The sequence below is a fragment of the Alnus glutinosa genome, chromosome 4 (assembly GCF_958979055.1).
Source record: "Alnus glutinosa chromosome 4, dhAlnGlut1.1, whole genome shotgun sequence".
In the NCBI taxonomy this organism is placed as follows: domain Eukaryota; kingdom Viridiplantae; phylum Streptophyta; class Magnoliopsida; order Fagales; family Betulaceae; genus Alnus; species Alnus glutinosa.
The window spans coordinates 945,842-959,467 of NC_084889.1; the positions used below are offsets into that span (position 1 = coordinate 945,842).

Consider the following 13,626-nt stretch of genomic DNA (forward strand, 5'->3'; position numbering starts at 1 on the left):
ATTTTGAATACATGTGTTATGCAGTTTTAATTAGGGGTGTAAATCCGGACTGGTTATAACCGGGCCGAATCTGGAATCGGGCACTAACCAAGCCTGAAAAACCGGTATCTGGGTAGGCACCCGGTTATTTAAAACCGGGTACCATGTCCCGGTTCCCGGTACACGTTTTCAAAAGACCCGATTAAACCAGAAACCCGAGACGGGGTTGTAAATTATTAAAAAAAATTAAAAAATACCCCCCCCCCCCCCCCCCCCCCCCCCCCCCCCCCCCCCCCCCCCCGGCCTAGTGGCCCTGGCGCCTGGCCAATGCACCCTGCCCTTTTAGGCTTCTACAATTTACAGTAGTTTTACTTTTAGGCTTGCTTTTACGTTTAAACTTTTATTCTTTTAGGTTTTAACTTTTAATTTTATATTCAGTTTTCCTTAACTTTTAAGTTTTAACCCAATAACCCTAAATCATACCCTCACGAGTCACGGCCTCACGAGTCACAGTGTCACTCTTCATCTCTTCTTCTCTGTTGTCCAATGTCGCCGCTGTCACTCTTCTCAATTTCTCAACATTTTGAATCTTTTCTTTCATTTTTTTTTCCCCCTCTGCCAGGCCTGATCAGGCTGCAGAATATTTCCAACATTTTTACTCCCTTGACATAACTGGCTTGACAACCGGCCAGCGCTTCGCAACAACTCTGGAAGGTTGCGACTTCCACAAGTTTTCTGCTACTTTGAACTGGCTGGACAAACAGAGACCGAAGTCTGCGGTTTTTGTGGGATTCGGCACTAAGTTGGGCTAGAATTTAAAGAGAGAAGTTTCATTCACTGTTATATATACTCTTAGTTTTCATATTTGTTTCAGTGTACAAAGTTGATATATCCCTACAACCATAAAATACTAGGCAACTCTTTGTATATATAACTGAATATATAAAGCCTAATGAATTCTCCCCCCCCCCCCCCCCCCCCAAAAAAGGCCCAATGCCTAAAATACTAAAAACAGGCTCAAAATATATATATATATATATTTTAAAAACCCGGTCTAGGTACCTGGTTTACTTTCCGGTTACCCGGGGTACCTGGATCCGGTCCCGGTTCCCGGTTTTGGCCAATAACCGAGAACCGGATTTACACTCCTAGTTTTAATTAGTAAAATCCTGTGCATGACACGGGTTACATGCTAGTAGAACATAATGCGGAAACAAATTGTTAAACATTGAAGACTCACCGAATGTATAATTCTATTTAATATGCACAACACAAACAATGAGAATTTATACATTTTGAAGACTTTCTATATTTTTTTAAACATTCAATTCAAATAAACGTTAGACAAAAAAATTATGTACATTGAACTAATTTCATGAATATAAAAATGGGGATTTTAAAAATAGTAAATAAAAGGGACTTTCAAAGAATTTATGAATTTTTTTAAGACTTTCAATTTATAATTACTTTTATCATAATTGAGGGTCTTAATTAAAAACTATTTATTAAAACTTTACCATAAAAATGCGGCCAATTTCTCGCCCTTGATCATCGAAGTGGGCTTGTATCCATTGATGTTAATACCAATCAAAAGAAGATATTTGCGCCGGCAGATTTAGAGTATATTGAACAGACATATCTGGTGAAAACATCTAGTGGAAATTTGTTGTTGGTATGGAGGTTGATCGATTCTTGGCCTTTGGGCTTTTGAGTCAAGGTATGACTAGTTGTTTTGAGGTGTACAAGCTTTTGTTAGATGATGAAAGTGAAAGGGTGGCGGAGCGGGTGGAGGTGAAGAACATAGGAAATGTTGCCTTATTCTTGGGAGACAACCAATCCATATCTGTTTCAGCTTCTCACTTTTCGAACTGCCACCCCAAATTTGGAAGAATGTGCTTATTTGAAAACACAGAATTTTAAAAGCTAATTTGCGATTTTAAACGCTAAACTGCAATTTTGTCAAACGCTTAACTACATTTTAAAAAATCTCATTTTTCAAATCGCACTTTTTTTGGGTTTGCGATTTCAAAAAGTGCGATTTAAAATAACGATTTTAAAATGTACGATTTGAAAAAAATGATTTTTAAAAACACAGTTAAGCGTTTGGCAAAATCGCAGTTTAGCCTTTAAAATCGCAAATTAACCTTAAAAAATCTACGTTTTCAAAAAAGTACCATCTTACCTGCGATTTGAAAAGCATATTTTTTACGTTTTCAAATCGCAATTTTTAAAAACCCAGTTCCAAAACGATTTATGTTTTGCGATTTGGTTTAAAATCACACTTATTGTCTACGAAATCGCAATCATAAACGCACTCTAAAATCGTGATTTTAAATCACATTTTTTAAAATCGCAAATCCAAACGGACCCTAAGGGTGCAATTTTTTACGGCTCGTTTGAATCTTAAGATGGATTAGAATCTTACGGCTCGTTTGAATCTGCAATTTTTTGAAAAATTGCAAATATCGAAAGAATTTGTTTTTTGAAATCATGTTTGGATGGTTTAGAAAACCTAAGTAAAATTAAAAAAAAAAATTGGATAAAATTTAAGTAAATTTTGATATTTAAAAAACATTATTTAAAAAATCTCTCTCACCAAAACTTGCCATTAATATTCTACTATACCCCGTAAAAAATTTCAAATCTAGCAAATTGTTTTCATAATAAATGGTCAAGATTTTGCAAATCAACATTTATTACCTCTGTCAACTTAATATTTATAATATTTAAATAAAGAAAAATGTGTGTATAGATATATATTCCTATCTTTCAAGAATTGAGGAAGGAGATTACGAGACTGATTAACGTTTTTTGACCAAACGGAGAAATAAATGGCCGGTACGTATTGATATATACCATGACTTTCTTCTCGATCTTTCTATTAAAATATATATCCTCCATATATAAATATAATATATATATATATATATATATATTTTTATTTACTGATATTATTCCTCTTAATTTCTTACGTGCTAGCTGTCACTGATCAAATTGATCGACCCTAAATATAAATGTCGGTGATCTTCTTTCCTTGATTGACGTTCCTTCCATATATAATTAAGTGTCCCCGTGCAACCCTAGCTATATATATAGAGCCACCAGCTTATTAGCAGCCGTAAATCAGTTTTTGGTTCAAATTTTACGATCGAGCATATATGGCTATTTCATCGGAGTGGGCATGGCTTCCAAAGGAGCTCCTTGATTTGATTCTGGACAAGGTGGCATCACCCTTTGACAAGGTCCGGTTTGGTGCCGTCTGCAAGTCATGGGGCATAGCGGTGAAAGAGCGACGACGCCTAAAGACCCAAGTCGCTCAAACTCCGATGTTGCTGATTCCCAGCAAAGACAACATCAAGAAAACGCGGAGTTTATACAGGATCACTGACCGAAAAATCTCTGGTGTTAAACTCCCCATGCCTCACAATAGAAGATGTTGCGGTTCTTCCTTCGGTTGGTTGAGCTATGTAACCGAGGCTTCTTTCATCACCCTCTTTAACCCCTTCAGAAACGCGAAAATTCATCTTCCACAGCTTCAAAAACTTAGAGGCTATAGAAGGTACGGTAACAAGTACGAGTATACAGTCAAAAAAGTTACGTTGTCCTCAGACCCCGCTTCCACTCCTGAGGACTGCCTTGCTATGGCATTATTTGGTGAATTTACCGACCTGGCTTTCGTGAAATTAGGTGATGAATCTTGGACTTATGTGGAAGAGGATAGAATGTCAGTGTACGCTGATGTTTTGTATTTTAAAGGCGGCCAATTTCTCGTAATTGATCATCGAAGTGGGCTTGTATCTATTGATGTTAATACCAATCAAAAGAAGATACTTGCGCCGGCAGACTTAGATTATACTGATCGGACATATCTGGTGGAAACATCTGGTGGAAATTTGTTGTTGGTACGGAGGTTGATCGATTCTTTTCCTTTTGGGCTTTCGTGTCAAGGAATGACTAGTTGTTTTGAGGTGTACAAGCTTGTGCTAGATGATGAAAGTGGAAAGGTGGTGGAGCGGGTGAAGGTGAAGAACATAGGAGATGATGTCTTATTCTTGGGAGACAACCAGTCCATATCTGTTTCAGCTTTTCACTTTCCAGGCTGCCACCCCAACTCCATATATTACACCGATGACTACATCGATACTAAACCATACTACCCCAATGGCCCGATTGACATGGGTATTTTCAATTTGGAAGACGGAACCATTCGACCTCACTACAAACCAGATCCTGCCCACAAGCATAAGTCTCCCCCAATTTGGATACTACCGTCTATGTTGTAGCCAAATAATGTACGTTCGACATATTTTGTTTTTCTATTATATTATGAAATCAATAGCATTATTCCAATTGCTTTTCTATTATTATTTCACATTATTGTGGGTGTTTCGTGTCATATATTCCAGACATTGAGCAAATCGATCGATCATCATAATCTGAAACTAGTTTCTGTCTTTTTCGTGTCTCTATATGTAACCAAATCAGAAATTTAACTAGTCCCCCACTGTACTTCACTAGCTAGGCAAAAAAATATATGAGAATATGTTATATATATATATATATATATATATATATATATATATATAATTAATTAAAAGCATTTATATATTTAGCCAAAGATCTTAAAAATATGGCAACACAATAAATTTAATGCCGGTCATACATGTATTGTTGGGAATTGAATGCTAGTTAAAATTTAATTGTTATAAATTATTTGAAACCCAAAAAAAAAAAAGTAATAATAATAATAATAATTGCGTACATTAATTATTGTATTGTCAAATATCAAGCACCATTGTAATATGAAATATAAATTAACAAAAAACGATGTTACGTACATTACGTTTGATCCGCTAGAATAGTGTTTGCATGCAGTTTATCTTGCTATAGGATTATAGGTAAATTAGCCAGTGAGAAATCAAAGGCTTAAATTATTGGATTAATTTCAACTTTAAGGATGGAGTCATGACAACTATTGATGTTAAGAAGATTAAAATTGAAAATATTCACAACTTATTACTGCACTTTCCTTGTTACTTGGTGCTAATGATCATGATATATATCCGCTTATGCTCGTATTGATTTTGCTTTTAGTTTTTAGTTTTTTACTCTATTATATTCAAATATGGGGAGGAAAAAATGGGTCAGCCATGAGTAGTTTTTTTTTAAAAAAAAAAACAACTCCAACTGGAGTCATTTTTAAAACGACTTGACTTGGAGTCTCCAACCAAAAACAACTCAAAAAGGTTGATTTTTTGTAGTGTGATCAGGTACTCTTTTTGTTGGTATTCTTATTCTTTGTTGCCCCTTTGTGATTTTTACATGTAATAGTTCTGTTTTTTTTTTACATGATTTTTATAATTTAATATGATTGAATGAAAATATAAAAAATATTTGTAATTTTCCGTACGCGCCAAACACTGAAAAATGTTTTCGACGGAAAATATTTTCACGTAAAATGACTTCCCAGAAAATATTTTACGACGAAAATCATTTTACGCCAAAACAATTAGAGAATAAGTAACAGCTATATTCGATGGGGATTAGGCTTAGGTATTCCGAATTTTGATATGGATTGAGTGAGTATTTCCATTAGATAGATGATTCTCTGCCAATTAAAAACACAACTTTTCACCAACTAGCTAACGCCAACGTTCCATCCAATGGTCCTGTGAGTTTTTCGTTTTCTTTTATCTCTATGTTTTCGATCCAAAATTGTCCTATGTAATTTTAATTTTATTTTTGTTCTATTATTTTCCCTGCCTTTTCACGCTTCTGTCATCTCTATCCTATATCCTTCGTTTTTTGTTTTTCACCATCACTGTTTTCTTTATTTCCTTATGCTTCTCTTTTTCTCTCGTGGTTTTGTTTATGATTTTTTCATTATATTATACTGCAAGGCAATATGCTTTATTTTCTATTTCTTTATCTTTTCTTTCATGGTTTTATCTATGATTTTACCCATTATATCATACAACAATACAATATGAAAGAGTTTGTTCTCTTCTTTTCTTTTGAGAATATTTGACAATACCGTAAGATTCGTTTGTTGTGAACAAACATCTAGAATTTGCAATTGTAGATCATTTACTTTCTCTTACTCTCAGTTTTGTTTCTTTGAATTTCTGAATGCTTGAGAAATACTTCTACCTTGTATTGCAAGTTAAGATCGGGAAAAAAAAAAAAAAGAAAAAAAAAAAGAAAAAGAAGAAGGATTTGATGGGAGTTTTTTTTAAAAAAAGGAATAAGAAAGGAAAAGATTTTACTCGTTTTGGGTTATACCAGACCCAGAAGAAGAACAAGAAGAAGAAGAAGAAGAAGAAAACCAAAAGAAAGGAAGAAGATTTGGGTTCTACCCGACCCATAAGAAGAAGAAGATTTGGGTTCTACCCAACCTAGAAGAATAAGATTTTGGTTATACCTGATGCAAAAAAAAAAAAAAAAAAGACCAAAAAAAAAAAAAAAAACAAAAGAAAGAGAGAAGAAGCTTTTATTCATTTTGGGTTATACCCTCCCCCCCTTAAAAAAAAGAGGTCAAGTTGTCCATATTATTTTGACTTTTTGTTAGCTTATTATTTTGGTCATTGTTGGTCAAATTGTTAACCAATACCCATCTTTTGGCATTTAAGGTATTATCTAAATCCAAGCCCATTTGTCAATTTCTTGGCTTTCTCTTGGGCCCATCTGTGGTCCTTCTTTTGACATTTGAGGTATTACCTAAAACCCATACCTATTTCAGCCCATAGTTGGCTCTTTTTTTTTGCCCATAGATAGCACATTATGTGTTTGGCCTATAAGGTATTCTCTTAAACCTAAGCCCATTTTACCCAATTACCGTAGCTAATACATTTCAGAGAATATATTTCCAGGATATTAGATAATATAGTTCATATATTGAAAGGAAATATATTATATTGATATTGTACATTACTTTCCTTTTATAAGGTTGATTGTAATTAGGTTTTATGGTAATCAAATCAATCAAATTTGATTACCATAAATTTGATTACCATTCTTACCTATCTCAATTCTCCTATCAATATAAGTATTCTGTATTGTAAAATAATCAAGCAATAAGAGCAACAATGTAGCCCTTTAGGCTTTACCCTATGCGTAGGTCATAGATCAAACCACGTAAAATTCATTTGTTTCCATTTTATTATTTTCGCTATTTGTCTTTACTTTTCATTCATTTGTTTCCGATTGCGGAAGGTCTCAGAACACTGGTGGCATTTCACCGGGGGAGCCATGGTAGCTTTGAGGATCAACAGAGAGCTAGGGGAGAGAGCCATGGTAGCTTCATGGTAGATTTTGACATCAAACCACTTGCCCCTCCTCTCTCTTCCAACCCTCATTTCCTGATACCTCTCATGTACAAGCCCAAGTAATAAAAAAAACAAGCCCAAAACCAATGCCTTCGTGTCTACTTGGAGCCCAAAGCCCCCTAGGGGTAAAAATGGAAACTGGAACATCTTCCACGCACACTACAAACTCCGGTTCAAGCACAGTCGCAGTATGAAGTATGAACCTATCAACCCCGACTATTAACTCTTAAAATTCCTAAATCCCCAAAATGACCTCAACTAACCACCTCCGCTACTGACTACACTACCACCAACCTCCCTCTGGTGGCCACAGCCACGCCGGATCCAAACCCCTCCGCCACATGGACCTCTTGAACTCCATTTTCAGAGCCTACTTCGAGACTGAGAGCAACAATATCCAATCATTGCCCTCCACGTAGGACCTTGCCAAGATACAATCCTTCCTGACTTACTTCCTCTTCCTTGGGCAATTTGAACTGGCAATTGCTGTGGATTCCAATCCCTTACCAAGACCATTCCCATCTCCATTGCAGCTTATTAACAATTAACAATTAGAATCCAAAAAAATATAAGAAAAGTGAATCACATAAACAGCAAAATACTTCAATCTCATACCTGTCTATTGCTGATACGACGTACAAGAACAGCTCCCCCCCCCCCCCCACCTCCCCCCTCCAGAAACACAAAACACTAAATTCACTAATCACAGCAAGATAGGTAGTCAAAATGTGCACTGAAACCTTCATCATTTGATTGGCTTGTGAACCCAGTAATAACAACCAAGCACATCTCAGAACAGTCCCAACACCACTAGCAAACAGCATACATCGGCCAATAATTCTTTATGAAGCCCCTGTAGTGTTCCATAAATCCATTGGTGTACCTATCAATGTTTTGCCTTTTTGTTTGCTCAAACCCATTGAGCCCGAGAACCACAAGGCTGAATCCCAAAACCACCAAATGAAGCATAAATATTGCCAGCCAAAATATATACCACCAGCGGCGTGGTGGCTCAGAAGCTAGCTTTTGAGCACCGTGGCCACTTTTCCGACTCCGAACCACATTCTTTAATTATTTAAATATAAACAATGGCAATCAGAATTTGAAGTTCTCGGTACATTAAGCCAAAAAAGAAGCATAAATTCATCAAAAACACAGATTTTGCCACTGGCTTCTGAATTGGATTTGAAGTTGATCATATCTACTTAAACACAAATTAAAGTAAATTACCCAGAGAAAACATAAAGACTCATTAAAATGCTGGGCATCAATAAAATGAAAAGTTCATATTGAAACGTTATAACAAAGGGTATGAAGCATTTATCTGGTTGTCATCACAATGGTCGTTGGTTTATTGACCCCAACCCATTAAAGTTTTCTTTCAAATTGGGTTGGAGGAATTTCCTTCAACCCAGTCTACAAAACTAACATTTGCTCAAAATACATAAGATTCTCACGTGCATTTTTAATAGAGCACCACATGGATCGATATTGAAACATCGATCATATGTTTTCAAGTGCCAAATGACTAAAACTGAAAAGCCAAACACTACATAATATCCAAAGCAAAAAAAGAATACTATTTATCAATGTAATTCCACTACTGCATTGTGAGTACAAGACATCTGTTCATGAACTTGACACCTCCCACCTTTCCTTGAATCTCAGGAGGCTGAAGAATGACACGTCTTTGGTCCGATGCTTCCACCAATAACTCTGATCGACTCCTGTACTGCATATATAGGTCAGAAACTAATAATGTAAATCAGAAATTCTGCAAATTCATTCAAGATAAAAGGAGCAAAATAACATAACAGAACTTTAGAAGTTCATTATCCTTAAATCCACTAAAAGGAATGTCCAAATTCGTACTTCTTGTGTCCCATAATTTTTTCAATAAGGTAATTTCTATAGTTCAAAGAAGTATCTCTATTATCTCTTTTCAGGCCAGTTGAAACTAAATTGCTTGGTTTTTGTTTTCTGTTTTTAAAACAAAAACATTAACAAACAATTCAAAAAACAAAACACCCAAATTTGTTTTCACCTTTATGTTACATCAAAACAGTTTTTCAAACATGAAGCAAAAAACACATGAACAAACAGAGCCAAGAGCTACTTCTAATTTTCTGAACCGGAAGCTCAGGGAGCTTCAAAAGCATATTCTCTTATCTATTTATAGTTTCTCTCCTCATTACATTTAAATATTTTAGGAGGTGAAAAAAAAAAAGTCTTAATGTCACCGCAGAGATCCAAGTTTAAAGGTTAAAAGTTCAAATTCTCCACCAGATTTATGATGACTTGAAATCTTGAAGGTTCCATTTCTAATTATTTTTCCTCCTCTCTCTCTCTCTCTCTCTCTCTCTTTTTAAGGAAAATATTCCGTCTTACTCGGAATACTTCCCCAATAAACAATAAAAGAAAATTACAACACTTGCGAAAGACACCTGAAGGGAAACAAATAACAGAACCTTAAGAACTTTGATAAAAAGGGATCAAAGATTTGAAGAGTGGAAGGGTGGGCGTACTTGATATAGCTTGATCTTGGACTTGTCAAAACCTGGCATGAGAAGGGTTATTGACTTCTTGGCTTAATCAAATTTTACTGGTGCCAATGCCATATTGCTGCTATGGCTTGCTGGCACAGAAAGAAGATTCTTTGCATCTTTAATTACAGTGTCGAGCAAACTTTGGTTCCACTTTCCAGACAAGACGGAAACTGACTTGGTATTGTGGAATGAAAGCAAAAGGCACGAGCAAAAAAAAATTTCTTGAATGTTTTTTCCATTGATTCTACTTTCAAATGTTTTTTCCATTGATACTGTCTGTTTCCATTGATTCTACATTCAAATGTGAAGAAGCAATACCAAAAGCGCCAGAAACCTGTGCACCAGCTTGGATTGTGCAGTCCCAATAACGTAATGCAGAATTGACAGATACTGGACTATCTCGATGCATCACAAGGAAGCAGCCGAATTTATGCGGTTCTCAGAAGGCAGAGGATCCTCTCTGCATGACACATAAGCAATACATAATCTCGTTGGGTTTACATCTAAATGTGATCACAATAAAATGGGAATCACATTTACCTCCAACATTTGTTCCAGAGTTTCCCGTACTTCTGCACTCATTTTCCCATTCAGATAGAACCTGCTGCCACTAATACTCATGGCTTTATCTACAAGTCTCATGAGTGAAGGACCGGCCACTCTCCCAAGATCAGTCTTTTCAGCCACATTCCGTATATAGATCATCATGTTAAGACATATAGATCAGAGAGAGAGAGAGAGAGAGAGAGAGTTTCCAACCTTGCTTTACTGGCTGTACCTATAATCCGATCCATAGAGTTTCCTCAGTGCTGACTCCATCATATATTATTACGTCAAATTTATCTTTTTTGTGGTTCCTTTGAGCCACATTACTCAAGAATCCTACAAGCCTTTCAAGTGCGGATGCCATAAAAATAGAATCCATTCCAGTAAGCACCCCAAGCTCTTCTCCCACAATCTACACATTATAAACAATGGTCCATAAAGTCCTCCGAAACATTCAAGGGCAACTATATCTTTCAAATTAGACTGCACAACAATATCACCTACGAGATTAGGTACCCACCCCTTCAAGAACTCCTTGGGTCATATTAAGATGAGCATCTGCTTGCTTTAGCAGATCGAGAGGTTCAAGAAGCATCTGTAATAAGCAACAACAATTCTTCTTGAGTAACCACTCAAAGAAAAAACATGCAAGGTGACATAGAGTAGGATAGGAGGTTAAAAAACATACTTTAGTGGTTTCCAACCTAACAGCCGTAAGGTTCTTGTTGCATATTACAGGAGAAGTTCCAATCTTACAATAATACAATTCAAAAGATAATCAGCTGTGGGGTCTTGGTTATGTATCACCAAGCATGTGCTGAGCCCGGCCAATGCATAATGCTGAAAAACAGAGATCGAGAACTAAATTGCGGCGTTTTTTTGAGTTTGGGAAATGGGAATACACAAACAAACTGTTCAATGTTATGTGAAACCAGGCCTAAGCGCCAATTTTAAGTGTGGTCGGGATTTTTTTTATTTTTTTTTTTATTTTTTTTTAAGTATATTCATATATTAATTAAATTAAATTTATTTTAATATTTATATTATGTTGTTTTATTGAATATGTCGATTCAAGCAATTTCTTTTATTTGTAAAATGTATTTTAAAACTCTCTCTTTTTTTTTATTATGTATAATTTATTAGATATAAAATGACTTATTACTTGATTCAAAGACATGAAACAATAATATTTAAAGAAAAAAAAAGATTTAAGTTATATAAATATTGATTTATAATAAAACATAATGCGGAAACAAATTGTTAAACATTGAAGATTCGCCGAGTGTGTAATTTTATCTAATATGTACAACCCAAACAATGAGAATTTATAAACTTTGAAATTTTTTTATATTTTTCTAAATATTCAATTCAAATAAACGTTAGAGAAAAAAATTATGCACATTGAATTAATTTCATGAATATAAAAATGGGGCTTTTAAAAATAGTAAATAAGTAGGACTTTCCAAGAATTTATGAATTTTTTTTAAGACTTTCAATTTATAATTACTTTTATCATAATTAAGGGTCTTAATTAAAAACTATTTATTAAAATTTAATCATATTAAAAGCTTAATTTTTTTCTAAAATTTTATATATATATATATATATATATATATATATATATATATATATATATATATATATATATATATATATATATATATATAAAATTATTAGTCGGAGCCTTATTCAATTAAAAGTCTTAAACGATCACCCAGAGACTTGAGCATCCATGCGTGATTCGGTGAATCTGTCGGGCCTACCACGTCGTCAAACTGAAATTACAACTTGCCTCTAGTAAAAACTAAATAAATAGAAAAAAAAGTAAGGCTGAAATTACAAAGGCTGAGCTTGCCTCTAGTAAATAAATAAAAAAATAAAAAAAAACTTCCCATGTTGACTGTAATTCTAGTTATGTATACATTGTAATTAGAATTAGAATTAAAATATAGTAAAGTTTCGTGCATTGCAATTAATTTCCTATATCTACATTGGGGTCCTCATGACTTGTCATCCTAAAAATTTCACAAGTTCTTAAATATATTAAAGAGACATGATATATATCATTTTTTGATCCTTCTCTTAGCTTTCTACTTTCTAAAATTATATATTATTGGATCTTTAGGGGTAATGGGTGTGATAATATAGGCCACAAATTTAATAGTGATTTCAAAAATTTAGAAAATGGTAGAATGACTAAAACAAGAAATAAATCATTTCTCTATGTTATATAGATTTCGACTTTTAAAACAATGGTTAATGGTGCATTTGAAATTTCGATTTCATAGACAATAAGTGTAATTTTAAACCAAATCGCAGAACATAAATCGTTTGGAAACTGCGTTTTTAAAAATTGTAATTTGAAAACGCAGAAAATCTGCTTTTTCAAATTGCAAGTAAAAATGTGTTTTTTTGAAAACGCATAAACTACGATTTTGCCGAACGCTTAACTACGTTTTGAAAAATCACTTTTTTCAAATCACACTTTTTTTTGGGTTTGCGATTTCAAAAAGTGTGAATTAAAATAACGATTTTAAAATGTACGATTTGAAAAAAAGTGATTTTTAAAAACGCAGTTATCCGTTTGGCAAAATCACAGTTTAGCTTTTAAAATTGCAAATTAGCCTTAAAAAATCTGCGATTTCAAAAAAGCACCATCTTACTTGCGATTTGAAAAACAGATTTTTTACGTTTTCAAATCGTAATTTTTAAAAACACAGTTCCCAAACGATTTATGTTCTGCGATTTGGTTTAAAATTGCACTTATTGTCTACGAATTCGCAATTATAAACGCATCTTAAAATCGTGATTTTAAATCGTACTTTTTAAAATCGCAATTTCAAACGGACCCTAAGATGAATTAGAATCTTACAACTCGTTTGAATCTACCATTTTTTGAAAAATTGCGAATATCGAGATAATTTGTTTTTTAAAATCATGTTTGGATGATTTAGAAAACATGAGATAAAATTAGAAAAAATTAGATAAAATTAGATATTTAAAAAACCGTATTTAAAAAGTCTCTTTCCCCCAAACTTGCCATTAATATTCTACCCCGTAAAAAATTTCAAATCTAGCAAATTGTTTTCATAATAAATGGTCAAGATTTTGCAAATCAACATTTATTACCTCTGTCAACTTAATATTTATAATATTTAAATAAAGAAAAATGTGTGTATAGATATATATTCCTATCTTTCAAGAATTGAGGAAGGAGATTACGAGACTGA

The 13,626-nt window shown here is 34.0% G+C and overlaps 1 protein-coding gene and 1 pseudogene across 1 annotated transcript; one reads left to right on the forward strand and one right to left on the reverse strand.

Moving 5' to 3' along the window:
• Positions 1–3,137: 3,137 nt before the first annotated feature.
• On the forward strand, positions 3,138–4,262 carry LOC133865586 (F-box protein SKIP23-like). Its single transcript, XM_062302010.1, has one exon. It carries the CDS (start codon positions 3,138–3,140, stop codon positions 4,260–4,262), a length of 1,125 nt encoding a protein of 374 aa, XP_062157994.1.
• A 4,547-nt stretch (positions 4,263–8,809) lies between these two features.
• Positions 8,810–12,130, reverse strand: LOC133865587 (uncharacterized protein At1g26090, chloroplastic-like; annotated as a pseudogene).
• Between the last annotated feature and the right edge of the window lie 1,496 nt (positions 12,131–13,626).

What these genes read in the sequence shown, in the direction of transcription:
- LOC133865586 (XM_062302010.1), top strand. Translation starts at nt 3,138, where the DNA reads ATGGCTATTTCATCGGAGTGGGCATGGCTTCCAAAGGAGCTCCTTGAT.